The 24,229-nt window shown below is 38.7% G+C and overlaps 1 protein-coding gene across 1 annotated transcript in view; it reads left to right on the forward strand.

Annotated features, from left to right (window-relative positions):
- Nucleotides 1–23,117, forward strand: part of LOC126231095 (dynein regulatory complex subunit 2) — a 60,931-nt gene extending 37,814 nt beyond the window's left edge. The window contains exons 7-8 of the mRNA XM_049942409.1: nt 18,001–18,177; nt 22,773–23,117. Of these exons, the coding sequence (XP_049798366.1) occupies nt 18,001–18,177; nt 22,773–23,117 (522 nt within the window). The remainder of the gene's footprint in view (nt 1–18,000; nt 18,178–22,772) is intronic.
- Nucleotides 23,118–24,229: the final 1,112 nt, after the last annotated feature.

A 24,229-nucleotide genomic window follows, 5' to 3' on the forward strand; every position in this document is an offset into this window, starting at 1 on the left:
TCCTTAACAACACAATCCCAGTATGTGGAGTCATGGGACCAAATTTTTGTTTTGTCAAGCAGTCTTTTATGTCTGTTAGTGAAACCGTGCTCTGTTGTTGCCGATTTCTCTAGTTCTCCATTTTTAATATGCCGTTGGTGTTGTGCACAGTGGTCGAAAATGGTACGAATGGACTGACCTATATAATAGCTTCCACACTCACAGGGGATATTATAAATTCTAGGGACCCTGAGACTAAAACGGTTCTTAATAGGGAGCATCATCTCCTTAATTTCCTAGGAGAACAAAAAATTGGTCTTATATCCCCCATACCCAGGACTCTTCCTATTTAACTGGATATAGCTCCACGAAAAGGAAGAACCGCAATCGTTGGTTCATCCTGTGAGTGTGTCATATTTTCACATTTCCTTTTCTTGGAGAATGCTGCCTTTATATTTTATGCACCATAGCCATTCTTTCGGAACATGTACTTCAGATGGTTAATTTCGGACTTCAAATGCTCCTCGTAAGAAACAGTTTTTTCTCTTTATACCAACTTGTTCAACATGGCTCTCTTCTGAGTAGGATGTTGGAAACTCTGTGCATTAAGATATAATGCAGTACACAGAGTGGCCGAGCTGCCTGTCCGCCTGACGTTGTACTAAAATGTCTAAGAATGTCAACCTTCCTACCTTCTCCAGCTTGACAGTGAACCGGATATATGCTGTTCATGTGTTGCATGAATTGTTTGAGAACTTCTGTGCCATGTAGTCAGACCATAAATGTACCATCAACATAATGATGAAATAAAGATGGACAGAGGGGAGCCGAATTTAATGCACTTCCTTCAAAACACTTTAAAAAAAAATAGCCAATAATGGAGAGCCCATTGCCATACGATACACCGTTTCATAAAATTTGCTACCATACAAGAAGTTGGTGGTCGTCATCATGTGCTGGATCTACTTTATAGTTTCAGGAGGAGGAAGATCTGCCAGCATTTTCAAAGTGTCCTCTACAGGAACTTTTGTGAACATTGATATCACCTCCAGGCTGACTAAAATGTAATTTGGACCAACTCTAATCTGTTTGATTTTTGCAGTGAACATCTGGGAGTTTTTGATGTGATGTTCACAATGGCCAACTATAGGAATAACAACTTTGTTAGGTATTTGGCCAGCTTGTAGGTAGGAGAACCAATTGTACTGACAATAGGCCTCCTTATGGATCTTCAGTAGTCTGTACAACTTGGGAGGTCTAGGAGCTTGGACTCTGTGATTTTTTTTTGTAACATCATCTGGTAGACTGGAATTCCTCCGTAGCTCCATATTTTTCCTGCTGTACATCAAAGTTGGGTCCCATTTAAGACATTGTCCTCCAATAGTGGTGTCATTTTGTTATGATATTTGGTGGTATTAAGAGCAACAGTAGCACTTCCTTTGTCAGCTGGTAATATGACAAGATCTTCATCTCTCTGAAGTAAATGGAGCCCCTCTCTCTTCTCTCTACTGATATTAGATTTGGGAGACTTAGCTGGGGCCAAAAAGCGTCTGAAGAATTCTGGTCTACCAGATGATGTTACGAAAAATCTCAGAGTCCGAGCTCCTGGAACTCCCAGGTTGTACAGACTACCAAAGATCCACAAGGATAATGTTCCCTTGAGACCTAGTGTCAGTGCAATTGGTTTTCCTATCTACAAGCTGGCCAAATACCTAACAAAGTTGACGACTTCTATAGTCGGTTGTTTTGAACATCTCATCAAATACTCCCATATGTTGATTGAGAAAATCAAACAAATTAGAGTTGGTCCAAATGACATTTTAGTCAGCCTTGATGTGGTATCACTGTTCACAAAAGCTCCTATGGAGGACACTTTGAAAATGCTGTCAGATCTTTTTTCTCCTGACACTATAAAGTTGTTCTGGCATGTGATGATGACCACCTACTTCTTGTATGGCAGTAAATTTTATGGCAATGGGCTCTCCATTTTCTCCATCACTGGCTATTTTTTTATGGAGAACTTTGTGGAATGTACATTGAATTCGGCTCCCCTCCATCCATCATTATTTTATCGTTATGTTGATGATACATTTACTGTCTAGCCACACAGTGCAAAAGTTCTTGAAAAATTCATGGAATGCATGAACAGCATACATCTGAACATCTGGTTCACTGTTGAGACGGAGAAGGAGGGAAGATTGCCATTTTTAGACATTTTAGTACAATGACAGATGGACAGGTGTCTCGGCCCCTCTGTTTTACCACAAGCCAATGCATACTGATTTATATCTTAATGCACAGTGTTTCCATCATCCTGTTTATTAGTATATAGAGCATAATCTGTTTCTGATGAGGAGCACTTGAAGTCCAAAATTAACCATCTGAAGTACCTGTTTCAAAAGAATGGCTACGGTGCACGAGATATAAAGGCAGCACTCTCCAAGAAAAAGAAATGTGAAAATGCTGCACACTCACAGGATGATTGCAGATTGTGGTTCTTCCTTTTTGTGGCATTATATCCAGTAAAATAGGAAGAGTCCTGAGTAGACAGGATATAAGACCGATTTTTTGTCCTCCTAGGAAAATTAAGGAGATGATGCTCCCTATTAAGAACCGTCTCAGGGTCCCTGGAATTTATAATATCCCCTGTGAGTGTGGAAGCTATTATATAGGTCAGACCATTCATACCATTTTCGACCACTGTGCACAACACCAACGGCATATTAAAAATGGAGAACTAGAGAAATCGGCAACAACAGAGCACAGTCTCACTAACAGACATAAAATACTGTTTGACAAAACAAATATTTTGTCCCATGATTCCACAAACTGGGATTGTGTTGTTAAGGAGGCTGCTGAAATAAGAATGAGTGAGAAGAACTTTAACCATGATAGCGGATATTATTTGAGCAGTGCATGGAAACGGGCGCTCAGTGCAGAGAAGCAGTGGAGACATTCCTTGCACTGTTTACGCTTCCACGATACTGGTGGCACTACTGGTACAGACAGCAGTACGTAATCGCCATCCTACTAGAAGCTGACCAATCAGAAGCTGTCAATGGGCTATATAAGGCTACCACATAAGCAGTGAAGACTGTCAGTTGCTCACGACGATGCCGATGGAGGCTATCATCAAAAGCTCAAGACTTTATCTCAAATTGACGAGCAAAAAACCCAAGAATGTTTTACATATCAGTGTTGTTGCAAAAGACTGCATTCTCATATCTTCAGCATTATTTTCATCTGTGTCTGAGGTAGCAGATTTTCCCTGTGTTGCACAATTTATGAAGAAGTTCTTTAGCACCTTGGGTGAGACTGTAGTCATTTGCTTAGTGTTTCCCTGCTACAGAGTTTACTGCCTTCCATGCTGCCTTGCATTTATTGGAAGACTTTTCAATGAGTACATCATTGGCTGGCCTCTTTGGTACCTGCATTTCCTTCCTGTAAATTTATATTTGTGCCCTTTACCTACCTCATAACAGGATTGCCAGCTTTTGTTTTGGTGTACATGGAAAAAAGTATATCTCTCGAGTTCTTTTATGTAAGGTGTGTACCAGTCTGATGTATTTTGTTTGTTTGGTGCATAATCAGTTTTGACTCTTTTACTTGGTTGTGGACAGCCACTTGACTTTGGCTAACTTGTTCCTCAAGCAAATAATGTGATCTGCTTTTAACATTTTCAATTTCTCGACATAAGAGGGTTGCTGTACGTTTTACTAACAATGTCAGTAGGTGTCTGTAGGCCCAGTGATCTGATAACATTGGAGCTATCACACCATAATATAAGTCAAGGTTATTTTGATAATTCTATTGTCCAAGCATGCATCTTGTCTTGCTGGATGTACACAGTAAAAATTGGCAGCTTATAAATAGATTAAAAAGCAGACCATAGTTTGAGTTTTACACCTAATGTCAAGATTAATGTTCCAGTAAACACAGGCTTGAAGTTGCCATTTTTCGTCTCCAGGTAATTTGTGAGATTCTGTATGTTTTCAGTAAATGCAGTAACGTCAGAGTGCTGGTTACAGTAGACAGAGACAAGTGTAAGCTCCAAACTAGAAAAAGATACAGCTGCAATTTCAAAAACTTCCACTTATGATAACATTTCAATGTTTAGTATGTATTAGCTAATATTAAACATTTTATTTACAGAAATAGACACTCTTCCGTGTCTAATTTTAGTCCTACAGAAAGTACTTGCTAGCTCGTATCCTTCAGGAATGTACAAGGCAGATACAGCTTGCATGAGCCAGTGCTTGTTTATACAGAAGATAAGTGACTGGTTTGTGTTTAAGAAGATGTCTATTTCATTTAATTTGTTTCTGATTGACAGCACATTTAGGTGGAAGTTTAGAAACCTATTGTCAGAAGCTATTGTTAGGGAAGGCATATGACTGTTAGGTTTTTCACACTTAGTATTGGCAGTGTTAAGGCAGTCTGATACTGTCTGCTGCATGTACATGTATACTGGAAAGGACACAAACTATGCTAGTCATTATCATGGAGAGAAAACAATTACTCAAATTGTTTTGGAGCTTGCTTGGAAAGTGTTATTTGTATTTACTTTAACTACTAGTATAATAGTTAACGTTTGGTTGTCAAACTTGGAAGTAAGAATACTGATGTTGTTGGCATAATACAACAATACAGACAGGTCTTGCTTGACTTCATGAAAAATGAAAGACTGAAGAGTGGAGAATGTGTTATGGCATACAGCACCAAGCAGATTTTGAAGAAATGGAAGGATGAGAGAGACTTTTTAATGGCCACCACATTCTTAGCTGGTGCAATTAAAAAATAAAGTTATGGAAAAGCCATGTGTTGTCATGGGTTACATCAAGAATATGGGAAGCATGGATAGGAATTAATCCCAGTTGCAAAGATATCGCATGGAGCACACTGAAGTACTGTATTAGAAGCTTTTCATCATTTATCAGACATTGTATGTTTCAGTGCACATGTTCTGAGTAAAAACAGATGGCGGTGGAAAAGTCGGAATGGAATTCATGATTATTCTTAGTGAACTGTTGGCTATGTCAGCTTTATTACAATGATCATCAGTTGAACACGTAGCTCAAATACCAGAAGCAATTTGTTTCATAGCCAGGCACTTTCTAGATTTTTTTGCCAAGTACAGTGAAGAAAAGACCAACAAGGTGATACGGAATACGAAAGGAAGTATTGGAAGAGACATTTTAATTGATGTACAGAATCGTGAAGTTCATTTGTATGAAGCACCTTCTTTCAAAATATTTTACACAGTTAACAGTTTTTTAGTTCTATGAAAATAAGATATTACTTGCTTCTTTATAATGTTTATTCAGTACTTATCCATTTTAATTTTGGTTCATAGATTAAAACTCCTGCAAAGAAATGTTTCCATAATTGAACAAGGCATATGGTGTGACTGTGCCAGCCTGCACTAAGGACTATTAGCCACTGACAGAGTTGCATGCATGTGTAATACCCACATAAGGGATTAAGCAACAAAAACTCACAGTTAATACTGAGTAATGCACTTACACAGTAACTTGCACATAGATGATACACATGTAATATTGCTGCAGACATAAGCACACCAGCACTGGCTAACAATAACCATAATTTTTTACATTGGTAAATTTTGCTAAAAATATTTGTACACATTTACAACTGTTATTGATAATATGCCCATAACATCTTGGAAAAGGGGCTTCTGTCTTCACATGCTTGGTAACTGTCCTTCGCACAGAAGTGCTGCCACTAAGTTCACACTTTCGTATTTTCACAAAAAGTGTGAGAAAACCAAAGTATGAATCTCATGGTTCAACGAAGTGTGAGACTAGCCAAGACATTATGAGTTACTGAAAACAGTCCAAAAGAACAAGAAAGAGAGAAATCCAGATAACAGTAGTGTTGTCAATGAAGCATACAGTAAACTCATTGATGAACTTGCAGTGAAGTGGCCTTGCTGTGGCTAGTTGTGTACTTAAATAGTGAGAGGTACTGCCAGCCTCACATCCACTGGCATTGGCATACAGTGATCTCATTGAGAATAGTTCGCACTGCTGTTGGCACTAATTGACTCTGGTATAGTTTGTCTGACCATCAGCATATTCATTTTTTGTCTATAGCTGAAGGAGCTACAAAAATAAAAAATTCTGAGTAATGGTTAGCTCAGCCTAGCTTGTACAGATATCAAGGTGTTGCCTTTGCATTCTCACATCACCTGCAAGGACAGCAATTAAAATTTCATTAATTATACAAATTTTCATAAATGAAGAACTTAATTTGTGACACTGTATGCTTTTCCTTATGTCCACAAATTTTCTTGAATGTTCTTTACTCCTAACATTACTCAGCTGACAAAGATTGTGATGTCACTTAGTTGTTTGGACACTAAAACAGCTACCAGGGAATAGCTACCAGCCAGCAAGAATAGTACACTCCTGGAAATTGAAATAAGAACACCGTGAATTCATTGTCCCAGGAAGGGGAAACTTTATTGACACATTCCTGGGGTCAGATACATCACATGATCACACTAACAGAACCACAGGCTCATAGACACAGGCAACAGAGCATGCACAATGTCGGCACTAGTACAGTGTATATCCACCTTTCGCAGCAATGCAGGCTGCTATTCTCCCATGGAGACGATCGTAGAGATGCTGGATGTAGTCCTGTGGAATGGCTTGCCATGCCATTTCCACCTGGCGCCTCAGTTGGACCAGCGTTCGTGCTGGACGTGCAGACCACGTGAGACGACGCTTCATCCAGTCCCAAACATGCTCAATGGGGGACAGATCCGGAGATCTTGCTGGCCAGGGTAGTTGACTTACACCTTCTAGAGCACGTTGGGTGGCACGGGATACATGCGGACGTGCATTGTCCTGTTGGAACAGCAAGTTCCCTTGCCGGTCTAGGAATGGTAGAACGATGGGTTCGATGACGGTTTGGATGTACCGTGCACTATTCAGTGTCCCCTCGACGATCACCAGTGGTGTACGGTATAACGATATGTTTACGTAATGTGTATACATAAACATACAGTTATAAATGTCCCCGTTCGTAGTCTCTAATTATAACAATATGTTACTTTTGTGCTGTAACATATAGCTATAATCAGCGGTGGAAACATATTTGCGAACGCCGACCGTGTGCGGCTGTTTGTTGTTGGATCGTCTGATCAGTCGGAAGTTGCATTGCAGAGGAGAGTAAATGCCTATTCAAAATATAATTATTTTGGATAGCTCAACATGAATTTCCTAAGGGACCGTAGTTTATCATGCATTTACCAATAGAACATGGCGCGGAGAAAATATTTCACCGCATGCAACCTCCGTCCGAACTCGACGAAAGAATTCGTGACTGTGAACTCTCTATTTGGCAGAAACATATAGAAAATTAAATAATTTCATGAAGAAGTGAGACATAGATTCTATAGTAAATGAATAGTCCATACACCAGTTCCATTTAACTCTGAATTTATGGCAAGTAATAGACAAACTTACACTGCAATGACGGATTTAACATGGATGCCGTTTTGACTGGCACTTCTCTTAATGAAAAACAATTCCTTTGACGTTTTCACATACACGTCGCACAATAAATCTACTGCTAGGCACTTTTAGTATTACACATTTACTTTACACTAGAACAATATTAATTTTGTCAATAATAATACGGCGGCAAGACATGCGCGTCCGACACAAATTACAGGAGACAACAAAAAAAAAAATGAGTAACTGTTCATCGAGAATATCTCGTACAGCCGGCCGAAGTGGCCGCGCGGTTCTGGCGCTGCAGTCTGGAACCGCGAGACCGCTACGGTCGCAGGTTCGAATCCTGCCTCGGGCATGGATGTGTGTGATGTCCTTAGGTTAGTTAGGTTTAACTAGTTCTAAGTTCTAGGGGACTAATGACCTCAGCAGTTGAGTCCCATAGTGCTCAGAGCCATTTGAACCATTTTTTATCTCGTACATCTAAACAAAATGTGTAAAAATGTTCTTCTTCTGTCCGTTTTTCGCGCCGCGGTTTTCAAAGTCAATAACTCACAGCATCTCTGACGGCGCTTCGACAATAACAAGTTACATCACAGGTCGTTCACCTTTTACATTTTCGCAACATTATTTGCTAACTGTAGCTGTTGCCGAGCGACTGCTCGATTAATGAATGATTTAAAATGATAAGGCAATCACATAATGTTACATTGCCTTCCATGGGAATCTTGGAAATCAAGGAGATTACCAAGATTCACATGTCGCCGTTAACATTATGGGATTGAGTACTTTACAGATTTACATTGATCAAACACAGTATTCCTGTCATTTGATTATTAGGATTACACAAATATGGTGATCTCTCATTCATAGACAAAGTCAGTTCTTAAGGTAAAGATACACAAAAAAATTTAAAAACTAAGAGAGTAAATCTACGAAGTTTACAATTATACTCATTACAGTCTTTTTTTTTTTTTTTACAGAGTTCATAACGACCATCTTTGTGGCCTCAAGTTATTGTCCAGAGCTCATAGGCTCTTTGCTCCTGAAAGAAAACACATAGGATTCATCTTTTTATACACACATAGTTCTCACACATGGAATTTCTCACACGTGTCCATTTTTATACACATATACTTCTCACACATGGAATTTCTCACACGTGTCCATTTTCCATTGCTCACTAGTTATTATAATTTTTACGCTTTCATTGTTTGTGTATTGACAGGAAAGTTAGAATTTGATTCTTCTCCAGGTGAAGCTTATGCCTTGAGAAGTTGGATCGCTACTTTGCGGTCTCCGAGTAGAAAACTTTTCATCAGCTCTGGCGGGCGAGTCTCACTCGCACGTTACGTACACACGTTACATGTAACAAAAAATATAAATAACCATTAGTCTAAAAACTAAGCTTAAATCTATTTTAGGACTTGGGATTCATAGGAATTTGACTTTGTCACAATTCGCGTGTGGTTTGGCTGTTCGCATTTCATCCACGGGATATAACATTAGCATAGTATGTGATATGTTGTAAACTCATATAAGAGTCTTTTATTTTGGGAGCGGCTTTCATGGAAAGTCCGTTTCGTCGAACTGCAGCGGGAGTGCTGTGCAAGTACATCACTTTAAATTTAACGCGTTTGTTGCGTCGATGGACGTTGACACAGGCTGATTGTTAGAGCTGAATCGTAACTCGAGGCGCTCACTAGCCTCCACGCGGTACTTCAGCTTTTCCGCGCACGGTTCAGTGAACACGTTGCGTCGATGGTGTTGTGGTTTGCTGAGCTGGTGCGGAGACTTCATTGAAACCATCCCTGTCTCCACATTTTCCAGCCGATTTTGAAGATTTTAAGGTAGGCTAGCGCTCGCACTTTGCAAAGCAGCTAACACACTTGGTTTCCGATGCACTGCACGTAATCACATCACCGCCTTCGGTTATACAACCGGACTATCATTGTCCGTCGGCCTATCTGCACGTTTAACACTTTTAATCTTCATCGTGAATGAAATTATCACTTACTTACAACAACGATGCATTGCTTCGTCTCTGTGGCAGACTTCCACACCATTTTAAGCCTTCACTTATACACTACTATGTACACAATTTTTTACAGTTTATAATCAAATAGTTTGTCTCACTTTGAAGCTTGCTAATTGAGAGCTTCGATTACCATGTCCATTTCAATTTCTGTTACTTTGTTGGTAACTATCTTTAACATTTCGCTTTACATTGTTCCTCATCTTTCTCTAAGACTAATTATGCTTTTAGTTCACAGTCACAATACATTAGTTTCTCCGATCTGTTAGCAATTATTATTATTTTAATTCATTTCAACCGTTCTTTCTATTTATTAGATTCATTAAAGTTATCACTGTCATTTCAACAAAAATTCTCTTTTTACTAGATGTGAGGATCAATCAGTCACATTTGATCGCCCTCTCACATGAGAACAGAACACCATTCAAGAAAATATTCAAATTCCTTATCGCGATCTCGGTTTCCGTCTCGGATTGACTTTAAAAGGAAAAATAAAGACATTTCAAAACTAGCTTTTCCCGATTTCGTTCACGCGTTTCCTTTTGAAAATCGTATGCCAAACCAGCCTTCCACGTCAACCGCATTTCTCAATCTGTGACGTCAAGTCTACGGGACGGGTTTAGGCGGGTTAGGATATTTACACAAATTCAGAAGAAAGACATAGATATAATAGTACATAGAAGAAGAAATCTAGCAAACAACTCCTTGTTCCTTATGACTTAGAAATTAATTTTCCTTTGCGCCGTACGTCTGCGTACGCGCTCCAATTACAAACTAGCTACTTTGTTTTGCCGGCGGTTTCATCGTCATTTTATTCTCGCCTTGACGCCTGCTTGCGCTACACTGCATTGGCCTCTATATATGACCTTAAGTCATAATTGCTTTGTCCTTGCCACTTACGCTCTTATACTTGGTATTTATTTCACTTATGGCTTTGAATGTATCTGTCCTGCGTATTGCAATTACAATTAATGCTACTTTGTTTATCTAGCCAAAGGATAGCGCTTTCGTGGTGATGGTGGTACTTATAAGTAACTCACATGCTTCGTGAACATTACGTTATTTTATTGCAGAGATGAATCTGTTCCAGATTTCTATGTACATTAGAACTTAATCTAGACATAGCTGACTTATAAACTAGTTACTTGTTTTCCCTTTTTACTGGGATCAGGAACCAATAATTGTGAAGCGACCCTTGTCCTTGACGAAACTAAATTTCATTTCTCGATCATTGCTCCTTGAACTTAAAAAAAAATTCTTACATACTATGTTTTATTTTCACTTCTTTAGCATTTCATATCGCAGAAGCCGGCTTGTTAGGCACATCCTTCGCTTTATATTTCATTTTTCTCTCTTAAGTATTATCTCCTTAAAACTAAATCTTAAAACTAGAGTTCTTGGAGTTGATCACTTTCTTTGTTAAACAAGAATTTGTTTTTTATTATTTATCAGCTTGTCTGTACTTAAATTATGGCTCAAGATAACATATTTTAAATTGTCTGCTGTATAGAAAGATAGACTCACTGTCGTGTAATTTATTCTAAGCATTTTTTTTTTTTTTACGAAGTCAGATCAGTTGTCACTTAGTCACTAGCGGCTAACCTTCTCTTGCCATTATAAAGCTTTCCTTTTGACTTATTCTGTAGCATGATACTTTTTAAGATCAGAGTGATGGTATAACCCTTTTATTTTTCCATTTGCGGGATCAGAAATCAGATAACAACCTGTGTGCGGTATACGAAGGATCTCGTAAGGTCCCTCAAAAAGACTTTGCCATTTTCGATTTTTGTGTAAGAGCAACGATGGTTTAAAGTGTGTTTTTAGCAAGACTTTTTCGCCTACTTTATAAGTTAACACCTTATCTCAGTACAAGTACGTCATAGTTAGTCTCTCCGTCGAAGTGGTAGCTCCCATTCTGTCTCAGAGCATCACTTAGGGAGCTTTCAGATGCTGAACTTAGTTTTCCTGCTTGTGTGGTTTTGATTGGCCTTCATCATTAGAAAGTTCGACCAATCTGACATTGTGAGAACACTGAGGAACAAAATTACTGTTATGCACAAACCTCGTGTCAAAATGTTGCTGCGTCTGTTCTGGTGTCGAATACGTGTTACTGTCTTCCGCGTTTGCGAAAAATACAGGGGGATTGTAATGCCTTCGCGGGGTCTGATGATTTTTATTACTATTATGATTTCCGGAATTGTTACTGTGAAATCCACCTTCACACTGTGGTTTTCCGTTAAACTGTGTGTTTCTGTACCTTCCCTGCGCTTGATTTTTACTAGGCGCGGAGTTGTATTGGTATGAGTGGGCGTTATCAGCTGTTTGTTGCTGCCCGTAATCTGAGTGTTGGCTGCGCGAGTACGGTGCATTCCATTGCGATCCGCTCTGCTGTTGCCAACCTTTTTGACTGAAACCGTTTCCAAACTTCTGCTTGTACGATTGATTGCCGTACTGGTTACCAGTCGTGTTATACACGGGATTGAATCGGTTGTGTTGATTATGTCTATTCCTTTTGTGCGGATCCCCATTGCCTTTATTTCCGTTTTGCCAATCGTTACTATTTTTTGAACCGTTCCCTGGCTTTTCATAGCCGTTACTGTCGTAATGTTGTGGCCAAGAATTGTGCGGAGTATTCCGCGGTTTGTTAGCTCTCATGTCCTCATAGATCAGGTCTAGGGAATCTAATATCGACAGAAAGGTATCTGGATCATCATCTGGTATGGCTATCAGCTTTTCACGAATCGAAATGGGTAATTTAGACTTGAGAATCATAATTACATCTTTACTATTGATAGGGTTATCCCAATACCTAATTTTGCCAAGATATTTTTCGAAGTACTTTCTCAGGCTACTATTCCTGGGGTCAAATTGTTCTGCATTATAGACTTCTTTACGAAGGCGCTTCTGAACACCTTCGCTCCAAAATTTGCTGAGGAAACAGTGCTCAAACTCCTCATATGTTCGACACTTATCAACCATATCTGTTCCCCATATTGCCGATTCGCCACCTATATATCCGGTAACAAATTGGATACGCTGTCTATCAGTCCACGAATTTGGAAAAATGCCGGAGAATCCACGAAGAAAGACAATTGGGTGGATATTTCGTTTTTCCGGGTTAAAGGTTTGAAAAACTCGATGCTTTATCATGCTTTCTTCCTTCATCATTTTTACTAATGAGTCAGATTCTTGGTTTCGTTGACTAACTGGAATATGTGGTGGTGAAGTGTGTTCATTAGATACAACAGGTATTCGGAATTGCCGAAATAATTCATCTTCTTCCTCTGAGGCTAAAGAGTTAGGATAATTCGGTCTCTGTATTCGGGAACTACTACTCACTTGTGCCTTCAGGATATTTAGCTGTTCCGTTACCTCTTGCTTCCAATTTGGTAATTCTTGCTGAAGGGTACGCCTAATGCTACCGAGTTCAGACATAACGGTATCTCCGGAGCTTCCAGGAGCTGACAAGATACCAAGAGTGGTTGCTTTCACAGTCTCTACTAGGTCTTTGTTAATTTTATCTTCGACAAATTTGTCCTTTCCAGCAATCCAGTTCTCATACTTTTCTCTAAATTCTCTGTCATGACTATCTAGCCTCTCCTTTACTTTCGTTTCCATTTCCAGAGTCAAGTTTGACATTCCCTCGGTTAATTTTTCTACCTGCGTAGTTACTCTGTCTAATCTGTGATTAACCGTGGTTACGGTGGAATCAAGATTCTTGGTTGCGTTTCGGATGTCAGCTGTCTCGCTTTGCATGGTAGCTAAAGTGTCATTCAGTTCGATAATTATTCCACTTCGCATTTGAGAAACAGCATCCTTAACTTGCTTTGCTACTTCTTTGGCTACGTTTTCTCTAACAGTTTTTATTTCTTCGCTTACTGTAGAAAGTTTATCTTCAAGTGAGGCTAACATTTGTCTATTTTCGTATTTCAAATCATCTTCAAGTGAGGCTAACATTTGTCTATTTTCGTCTTTCAAATCATTTTTAATGGAATTCACCATTTGGCGATTTTCCTCTTTCAAATCATTTTTAATGGAATTCACCATTTGGCGATTTTCCTCTTTCAATTGGCTATTTCCGTCCTGCATCATTTGACTTATTTGACTCAGTAGCTGTTTGAATACATCGTCTGTCACTACCCCTGAATTGCTTTCACCTGCCTCCCTTGTAACCGGTATATGGCTACGGCTACTAGTGGCAGAAACTATGCTGGCATTGTCTAGTTCAGTACCGGTAACATTATGGTGTGAGGCACCAAAGTCCGTAAGATTTCCCACTTCACTTTCTACAATTGATCCAATTGGTGTCTCAGCCCTACTAATTATCGTGCGGGACCGTAAGCGACGCGACACTTCACTCGTTTCATTCTGGTCATCTGAATCTAGCGATGACATTTTATCGTCTGCCATAGCTCACTTATTTACAAACAGTAAGTCAATGAAGTTCGTTTGAGCTACGGCCGTCAGCTGTCGACAGAGATGTAATTTATCGGTTGCGAGTCGGTTGTCACTGCTACGTCACAAGATAGGAATGTCGGGAGATGCACGTCACGAGAACAAGAGACTATTCTGGACCGTAAAGAAAGTATGGCTGCACACTGTTCAAAATAAATGAAAACTAAGGCTGGTCAGCTCCGTGAACAGGCAGCGGACATTTAAAAACAAATGATATGCAATACACAACAATGGAATTTAAACAATACTTGAAGAAATTACTAATCTACTAAATGCAATCTACTGAATTCAAAGCAAATTTTACTGCAACTAATAAAGATCGTCACAAATTGATTAATGTCGGCTGAAATCAAGGAAGCTTGGCTACGGCTAACAAAATTTTAACTTACGTTGTTGATGACTGCCTTGGGCGTTGCAACTAGATTTTCGCACAAATTCTGTTCCAAAAAAAAATCTCTCTTCCGTAATTTATTCTGAATATCTCGTTTCTTTCGCTCAATGGAAATTTTATTGGATGGCGTTTGATGTCATGTAACAAATAAAAAGCACAAGATTAGCTACAATTATTTATGAATATTCCATAATGACTATCTTACATAAATTTTTACTCCTTTAAGTTTCTTTTTAATTCGGGTCCCTGTTCGGGCGCCAATTATAACGATATGTTTACGTAATGTGTATACATAAACATACAGTTATAAATGTCCCCGTTCGTAGTCTCTAATTATAACAATATGTTACTTTTGTGCTGTAACATATAGCTATAATCAGCGGTGGAAACATATTTGCGAACGCCGACCGTGTGCGGCTGTTTGTTGTTGGATCGTCTGATCAGTCGGAAGTTGCATTGCAGAGGAGAGTAAATGCCTATTCAAAATATAATTATTTTGGATAGCTCAACATGAATTTCCTAAGGGACCGTAGTTTATCATGCATTTACCAATAGAACATGGCGCGGAGAAAATATTTCACCGCATGCAACCTCCGTCCGAACTCGACGAAAGAATTCGTGACTGTGAACTCTCTATTTGGCAGAAACATATAGAAAATTAAATAATTTCATGAAGAAGTGAGACATAGATTCTATAGTAAATGAATAGTCCATACACCAGTTCCATTTAACTCTGAATTTATGGCAAGTAATAGACAAACTTACACTGCAATGACGGATTTAACATGGATGCCGTTTTGACTGGCACTTCTCTTAATGAAAAACAATTCCTTTGACGTTTTCACATACACGTCGCACAATAAATCTACTGCTAGGCACTTTTAGTATTACACATTTACTTTACACTAGAACAATATTAATTTTGTCAATAATAATACGGCGGCAAGACATGCGCGTCCGACACAAATTACAGGAGACAACAAAAAAATGAGTAACTGTTCATCGAGAATATCTCGTACATCTAAACAAAATGTGTAAAAATGTTCTTCTTCTGTCCGTTTTTCGCGCCGCGGTTTTCAAAGTCAATAACTCACAGCATCTCTGACGGCGCTTCGACAATAACAAGTTACATCACAGGTCGTTCACCTTTTACATTTTCGCAACATTATTTGCTAACTGTAGCTGTTGCCGAGCGACTGCTCGATTAATGAATGATTTAAAATGATAAGGCAATCACATAATGTTACAACGGCCAGTGTAGGAGATCGCTCCCCACACCATGATGCCGGGTGTTGGCCCTGTGTGCCTCGGTCGTATGCAGTCCTGATTGTGGCGCTCACCTGCACGGCGCCAAACACGCATACGACCATCATTGACACCAAGGCAGAAGCGACTCTCATCGCTGAAGACGACACGTCTCCATTCGTCCCTCCATTCATGCCTGTCGCGACACCACTGGAGGCGGGCTGCACGATGTTGGGGCGTGGGCGGAAGACGGCCTAACGGTGTGTGGGACCGTAGCCCAGCTTCATGGAGACGGTTGCGAATGGTCCTCGCCGATACCCCAGGAGCAACAGTGTCCCTAATTTGCTGGGAAGTGGCGGTGCGGTCCCCTACGGCACTGTGTAGGATCCTACGGTCTTGGCGTGCATCCGTGCGTCGCTGCGGTCCGGTCCCAGGTCGACGGGCACTTGCACCTTCCGCCGACCACTGGCGACAACATCGATGTACTGTGGAGACCTCACGCCCCACGTGTTGAGCAATTCGGCGGTACGTCCACCCGGCCTCCCGCATGCCCACTATACGCCCTCGCTCAAAGTCTGTCAACTGCACATACGGTTCACGTCCACGCTGTCGCGGCATGCTACCAGTGTTAAAGACTGCGATGGAGCTCCGTATGCCACCGCAAACTGGCTGACAATGGCGGCGGCGGTGCACAAATGCTGCGCAGCTAGCGCCATTCGACGGCCAACACCGCGGTTCCTGGTGTGTCCGCTGTGCCGTGCGTGTGATCATTGCTTGTACAGCCCTCTCGCAGTGTCCGGAGCAAGTATGGTGGGTCTGACACACCGGTGTCAATGTGTTCTTTTTTCCATTTCCAGGAGTGTATATTGCTGCTTTCCTCCAGAATTGTGAAAAACAGTTGATTCACCATTACTTGTTTCTATGGGTAGATTTGTGCCTGGCATTTCCATCTGGTTCTCAGCTACCATTTTTGCCAGGCATCAGTTACACATACTTGCTGAGATATGTGTGTTTTTATTGCTCTCACTGTTTCTCTGTGTAGATGTTGTGTATTACAGAACAATTTACCCATTACTTAATTATGGGATTATGGGATTGAACTGTGGTGCTGTGCTGCAGACATACACCTGAATAGAAGAGCAGTTAGCTTAATTCATGGACTAAGATCCAGTGAATCCTACTGTGAATTCTTTGGCCAACGTACTTATTTGATAACATTTTCCTTATGTCTGTATAAACTCTAATATTTTTTGTGGTAGCCAAAATAAAGTAGGCAGATGCAGAGATAGGCATAATTATGGATAACTGTTTCAGGCTGAGGACAAAATTAAATATAACTGACCATAGTCCATACATTAATGGGCAGATATGGATCAACAAGCTGTCACATACTTTAAAAACTTGTGAAGCAAAACTTTCCTAGTCAATAAGTGTTTGTATTCCATCAGTGAATTCAAAGCTGAAGGAGTTCTGTTGCAACATGTAACATATTAAGATAAATTTATGTGCCAGTACAGTATGTACATATTATTTTCATTTATTGAAGTCACATTATTGAATTACTCTCAGTATGAAGTGTGCAAAAGTCATCAGCTTCATGGCTATATGCAAAAAAACATAAATAAATAAATGTCACCCCACTCATGTCATACCCTGTCCTGTCTCCAGTAGGAAGAGTTTTGTTAAGCATAAGAACTGTGAATACAGCAGTACACAATTAGAACTCAACAGAGACAGAGACAGAATTCAGCAGAAGCACATACATAACATGGTTGAATAGAAACTGTACCCAGTGCCAAAGGTTCTTATGGGAGGATCCTGCTAAAAACAACACAAGTCAGACTGAGAGAAGTGATGGCATGTTTAGCTGTATTCTTCCACCGCAGCTCATTTGACTTATCCTACCGTATGCACTAAAGGTTGGAGACTGCAGTGTGTACACTGCAGTAACACCTCCATGCTGCAATACGGTGCAGAAAAATACCCTGAAATTTAGTCAATGTTTATTTCTGTTGTCAAGAAACTCACATTTATATAGAACTTGTACAGTTTAATTGGAAAGTAACTGCTGTTTTTTTTAATTTATTTAAAAAAGGGAGGGGGGGGGGGGGGAGAACTTCTATGAGTATAGGATAAGATGCAGATTAACTGCTGTATTAAAGTGTAAAATGGAAAAGCTTCATTGATACTCTAGAGATGAAGTTATTATTGATGTTAATGAGGCTCATTCAGTGTATAAATGAATATATGGTATTTGGTTCAGTTAAGACATTTTTGGCTTACGCTGTATTCTGGCATATTCTTATAACTGAGGAAGAATCTGTGAGTGTGTGTGTTTTGTATACATGTGTATACAGAAACTTTTTTTATTTTGTAGAAAGCAATTGTACAGCTCACATCTGATTTGCTTCCAGGAACTAAATGTAATCATCAAAAAAGCAGAACAGATCTTCCATTTGTTTGGAATCTGTAGTAAATATGAGACTGAAAGAGAGAAAGTTATTCCCTTTGGGTGTGATTTCTTACCACCTAGTGAGGGTGATGATCTCAAGACACTGGAGAAACAAGATATCAGTGATCCATTACTAGAGGTATTGAATAAATTCATGATCTTTAAACCAAATTTTTGTCAGTAATAACTCTATTAATCTTCCTGGAATGATATGTTGCAATTTAGCATCGGGCACAGTGGGGGGGGGGGGGGGGGGGAGGAGATATAACCATTTAAGTACATTTCTCTTATGTTGAATTTAATCTATTTAGTAACTCCCATTAATTGTCTATATGTGTACTAAACCTACCATTTTCTTCAGTTTTCCGCTTTGATATCATTTTCTTGTGACATAAATATCACACAACTAGCCCTGAGTAGGCACATCATTATAATATGCACTCCTTCACTTTACCTACTACTAAGGAACCCTCCTATCTTCAGTAAGCAGTTTCACAGATGAGATACAATTGTTATTACTGCCTTGTTTTTGCCCCGTGTTGTATGTCTCCAAGTGTAATTTAAGAATATTAGTGTTTGAAGATGTTTGTTTCAAATAGTTGTGTGCCCCAGTGTGACTGTAATGCACGATTTCAACATCATTAACCAGCTTATCTGATCTATGTACAAATGGATCTTGTTCTGTTGACTGCCTCAGAAATGCAGTATTATTCTGAACCTTGTAATGGACATGGCTTTACTGCAGTTGTGTGGCTTAATGTAGAGTATTTATCAAAAGGCTTCTGTCAGCTTTTCAAAGGCATCACATTTAAAATACAAGTATACCCCATAGTCATATATTAACAGCAGGCACTGAACTATTAAGGCCTACTGAAGCATTTGGGCTCAGTGTGAGTCTCATATTATGAATTTATTAAATATATGTCACTGATGTAATTGTGCACCATTATCTTTTCATGTCTCCTAAGATATGCAGATTGATCATTGTAGTCATTCTATTGCTTGTAGTCTCAAGTTACTTTCGAAACACAATGCTGTTTTGGTTAACCAACATTCATAGTCCATTGTCAATAACATATTAGCTGTATTATGGTCACTTTACTTGCTTCTTGTAACAGGTAATGTATCTCAATCAATATTGGCATTTCAAATTACATGGTCTATATGTTACCGAATGCTTCCTTGACTTCCAAGCCCACAAAATTATTTATTATCATTCTCAGATATTTGAACAACTGTTTGTTTGATTTTTAAGATGAAACTATCTTCTGCAATGCAACCATTGTAAACCTCTTCATGGTTTTTATCTGGAGGACCTTAAGTCCCAGTAGTAACAAAATATTAATGGGTGATATCCTTCACTCCTTTCTTTTTCCTTCCATCTTCCAAAGTGAAAGCTGCTTTTTTAGATTTTAACAGTCAGTTACCTCATGGCTGCTACCATGCTTCTGACCACATTAAGCCCACTGCTGTCTGTTTTTGTATAACTGGACTCATGCCATATTTCTTAAGGCTGTATTTCATGATGTGATTTTTGGGACACAATGTGTAAGTGAGTATGCAAACAATGGTAACCCCTCAAGCAGTGGTAACCCCTCTTCAACAACTGGGATTCTGTACATGCCAAGATTCTTCTCTCTTAAAGCCATGGACTTCTCGATTTTGTGGGAAAAGGATCTAATATGCTGCAGAGATTCTCTGTAAGAATATGAGTAGTAGGCTGTTTAGAATGCTTTTCAATAATGAAATTTCATTGATGAAATGGAGGTCAAGCATTTCTTTCAGGCTATTTTGGATCAACATAAACTAGTAGCACTTCAAAACAAGGGAAAACATTCCCACTATCTCCTAATGTTGGGATGGATGGTATCTGTTTATCAGCTGGTGCACCAAGTGTATGCCATTCTAAAGCTGTGTCCAGAAACAATGTTAATGTTACCAAAAGTAATTTTACATCATAAAAATGACCTGCCATAGACAATATAACAACTAAAGTTCTTCTCTAGTAAAATTAACCCACAACCTCACACCATTATTTTAACTTATGTGAGCATTATCACTTTCAGATGTGCCTGAAGCACCCTGTAAATGCCACATGTTGCAGCACATCACTCTACCACAGACAAAACATACTTTCTTGAGGCAACCTAAACTCGTAAAAGCATATACATATATGTAATACGTGAACTGATCTGTCAGTTTTCCCCATTATGTTATCCTGACATAACAGCCACTAGATAGCAATTGGAATTTAGTGACTATACTCTGTTCATTATAAGAATAAACCTGATGTAAACGTTACGCCATGTATTCTTCCACTTGAATTGTATTGGTTTTCATTTCATGTGGAGTGGAAGCCAACCTGTGACCAGTACAATCAAGTACGAAAATAAAGCTATGTTTTATGCTGTATTACATGCACATAGACTGAGCGATAATGTGGGACAATAGCTTTACCGGCGCATTAAACTTGGGCAGCTCTGGCCAACCAGTGGTCCAACTAACCTGCAATGATGTGAGCAGCTTCAGTTTAGGCATAAAAACAGACAAGCAAAGAAACAATATAGCTTGGAATGTCATTTAATTTTTAAAGAGAATGAAATAATATTATGTGCTTCTTAGGTGACCAGATGGTAACCATGAAATGCACTCGTTCTCGCCGGACATTAGTATTCTAATTACAAACAAGGGTGATGAAAATTTCTAACTTAAATGTAGGGTAATTTTTCTGAGCGTGTGTAATGCAAAATGTGAAAGCATACTGCAGGGATTTCACTGTACTGCTGAATACCGAAGCCACCGAAGGTATTAATTACAGTCAGTCGTCTGGTAATCTCTTAGCTCCTTCTTTATCTGAATCTGAGAAATACATTTCAGTTCTGGAAGTGTCACTTGCTACTTTGATAATGAGCCTATCAACAACAGACTCAGTGATGCCAACCAGGCACCGCATTTTCTCTTCTTCTTTTATGATGAACCGTTCTATATCCCATTAGCATTCGGTAGTGATATGTGAAAAAGCTGCATGCGTTAGTTCCAGTACATCTGGCAGCTTAACAGTCTTGCTACTTCTTGGGCCAAATCCTACAACTTGGCTCTAGATCAGTCGTGTTGGGTTCATATTGTAATGGTACAGTAGCAAATGTAAAAATGCAGCACTTGTATAATGTGCGCGATGCTGTGAAAATAATTGTTTTTCATGTTGCTACAATACTTATCTACCTCTATGATATAAAAGATGGACATAGTCCAAATAAAGAGGATTTGGTTTTTCATTTTTGCCCTAAAAAATTAAATTGTTATGTTTTCTTAATTTAAGCAACTTTTGTGAACAGTGTTTCACAAAACATCAATAACTAAGAATTTGTATTTTAAATGAAAACAGGAATTTCACATCCAATGTGTAGTTAGAAACAAGAAAAGTGCATTATTCATAAAAAATGATGAGGAGTTTTATAATTACAAGATGTAGGTATTTCAAATTGAGTGAGAAAAAAATGATACCAGGGAGATTTGAACTGATGAACCATTATCTGTGTGTAGTTAACACTTCTTTATGCTACCGACTGCGCTACACATACGTTGTGGGTTTGTAAATCAACTGAGTTACATACAGTCTCTGGGAAAACTCCATAAATTTATGAAAAACGATAAGAACAGCCTGTTTCTCAGCAGTTTTTAAACACATTCCAAATGCTTGTTTCACTACAGAACAGAAAGCAGCCTCAGCCATTTTCATACTGTACATTAACAGTGCAAAAATCAGAGCACAACGCTGCAGAGGCTGTGACTCTTCACGATTTTTGAAATAAAAACGATGTAGCTAAAGCTAAAACTTTAAGATATTCAAATGTATTAATAGTCATCAAAATTTTTCTTAAAGTTTCATTTAACGTAGCTTAGTAATAATATATCTAATACACAGGTAGGACCTACTTCCAAGAGCGTAACAACACCATGTACGTGTGCTACGGCTTCTGACCAATGATCACGTTTGTGTTTGTTTTCATCAGGTTTATTCTTATGATGAACAGATTATACCAGAATGAATAGGCAGCTTCCAACATTCTATTGCCAAGAAACTGCAGAACATAATGACAGGCACTTCAATATTTTTTTTTTTTTTTTGTGTCTTCTTTATCTTTCCTCTCACTACCAATGCTCACAAATTTTGAAAATGGCTACTGAATTGTGTTGCCCTTCTTCATCTCTTCTTTTTGCCTTTTCTTGAATATTATTCCTTTTTGCTAGAGACTCTCAATCTTTTCATTCTTGTGCGATTTACTTTTTCCATTTCCAATTACGTCTTCTTAGTTTCTACATTTCTATTCCATTATATTTAGCTCTCATTTTTGACATATGATCTCACAACATCTTATTTGTTAGGACTACTCAGTAATTTGATTTATGGCTCTAAATCCATTGTTACTTTGTAATCATTCACTGAAGTGTGGGTCTCTTCTGATTGAGAATTTGGCATGGCTTTTCCTTCCTTTCAGTACCTACACTTATAGTTTTCCTTTCTGCCACAACTGAATCATAAATATTTTTTTAAAACTAGCAGTTGTCTTTAATTTTGTGTGTTTGTCAGCTCTGTTTTATTTCTCGCACATGTACTTCATATAAGTTCATTTACAATTACTTTGTTTCTTTTCCTGTGAAAAAAATACATTGTATGTGCACTTACCTTAAACAAATCTTTCCTGATAAATTATTTGCTTTACATTTATACAGGAGATAATTACATACCAGAAGCTTGAAAACTTTTGGAGGAAGTACAATCATGTTTTCCTTGAATCTGCTGCTCTGAAGCTACATCATGAAGCCTTGACGATTGAGAATCAACAGCTTAAAACAACATTACGCCATTATTTGTCAGTAATGTCCAGGGGGAATGATCCTGAAAATGTGAAAATACGTTTAATGGGGGCACGTCCAAGTACAACACGTGCTATAAGGAAGCACATTACACTGATGAAAGGATATGACAAAATCTCTTCCAAAAGACGGCCAGTAACTTGCATAGAAGCTAATGGAAGTATAGCAGTGAAACATATGTTGCGATCAAAATTTGTGTAATATTTGTAATTTAGTGCTGGTATTAACATTGCCTTTTTTATATTATAGAGTGTAAACAGATGAAACAGTGACATCTTCCTATGTTGTGGTGATTTATATGAAGCTAAATATTTCTGTCTTTCATATTGCAGTGTTGCTCCCATGTCAGTATCCTAAATGCCAGATACTTTAGTTTGCTTTTTGTAGCGCCTTTTCTTTAGTTCCTCTTGTAACTTGTATGAAAAAACATTTCTTTGTGAAACCTGAAGATTTTGTAACCTTTTTTTATTGCTATTGTCCAATTCTATGATTTTGTTTTGTTATTATAGTTAGAAAGTTAGTGGCTCTCTTCACTCCTTGCTTCACGATTAAATAGCTTTTTGCTGCATAAAAGAAGATTAAGTTGTCATATCTGTGTTTCTATTGTCTGGCCTGTTGTTTCAGTGTATTTTTACTTTACCTAATGATTTTTTGTTATGAGGAGCTACTGAAATAATGACTGTTTTTTTTTCCAAAAAGTTGAAAGTTCAATGGCTCTATTAGTGCTGTCATTTGATGGTTGTCTTCACATTGAGTCTGAAGTCTGTTATTTTACCTCTCTTCAGGTCTGGAAGAGGAAGTATAGGAGAAGTTGTGCTTGGAGAAGATGTTCACATTTTGTAGGAACGAAAAGAATATACCTGCACCATAGTCCCATGTCATAGAGATGTTATCAGTGGAACAGAATTGGAGAAGTTCTGGAATTTTGTGTGGATAATTGCTAGATCACCAATAAATATGTTAATATAGGAAGAGACCACACTGGCTTTCATACCTGTGTCACAGATTTATTTGTACACCCAACATCCAAAGAGGAAGTAACATTGTTCAAGAATTTCATTTCATGAATTTAGAAGGATCATGCATAAAGGACAATGGTGGACAGGAAAGTGTATTCTACAGTGGCAACCAGCAAGCAGGGAGATAGGTAGTAACGGAATGAGAACATTGAAGAGATATTGCTGGAATTATGAGCTGTGTTGAAAAACAAACTGAGCTTTTGAAATAGTGCATGAATCAGCAGGTGGATCACACTGTGCCTATTGAGCACACATAGTGGCAGGTTTAGACAACAAGCTGCTGTTTGCCGCATC

This window comes from Schistocerca nitens, chromosome 1 (assembly GCF_023898315.1).
Source record: "Schistocerca nitens isolate TAMUIC-IGC-003100 chromosome 1, iqSchNite1.1, whole genome shotgun sequence".
Classification (NCBI taxonomy): Eukaryota; Metazoa; Arthropoda; class Insecta; order Orthoptera; family Acrididae; genus Schistocerca; species Schistocerca nitens.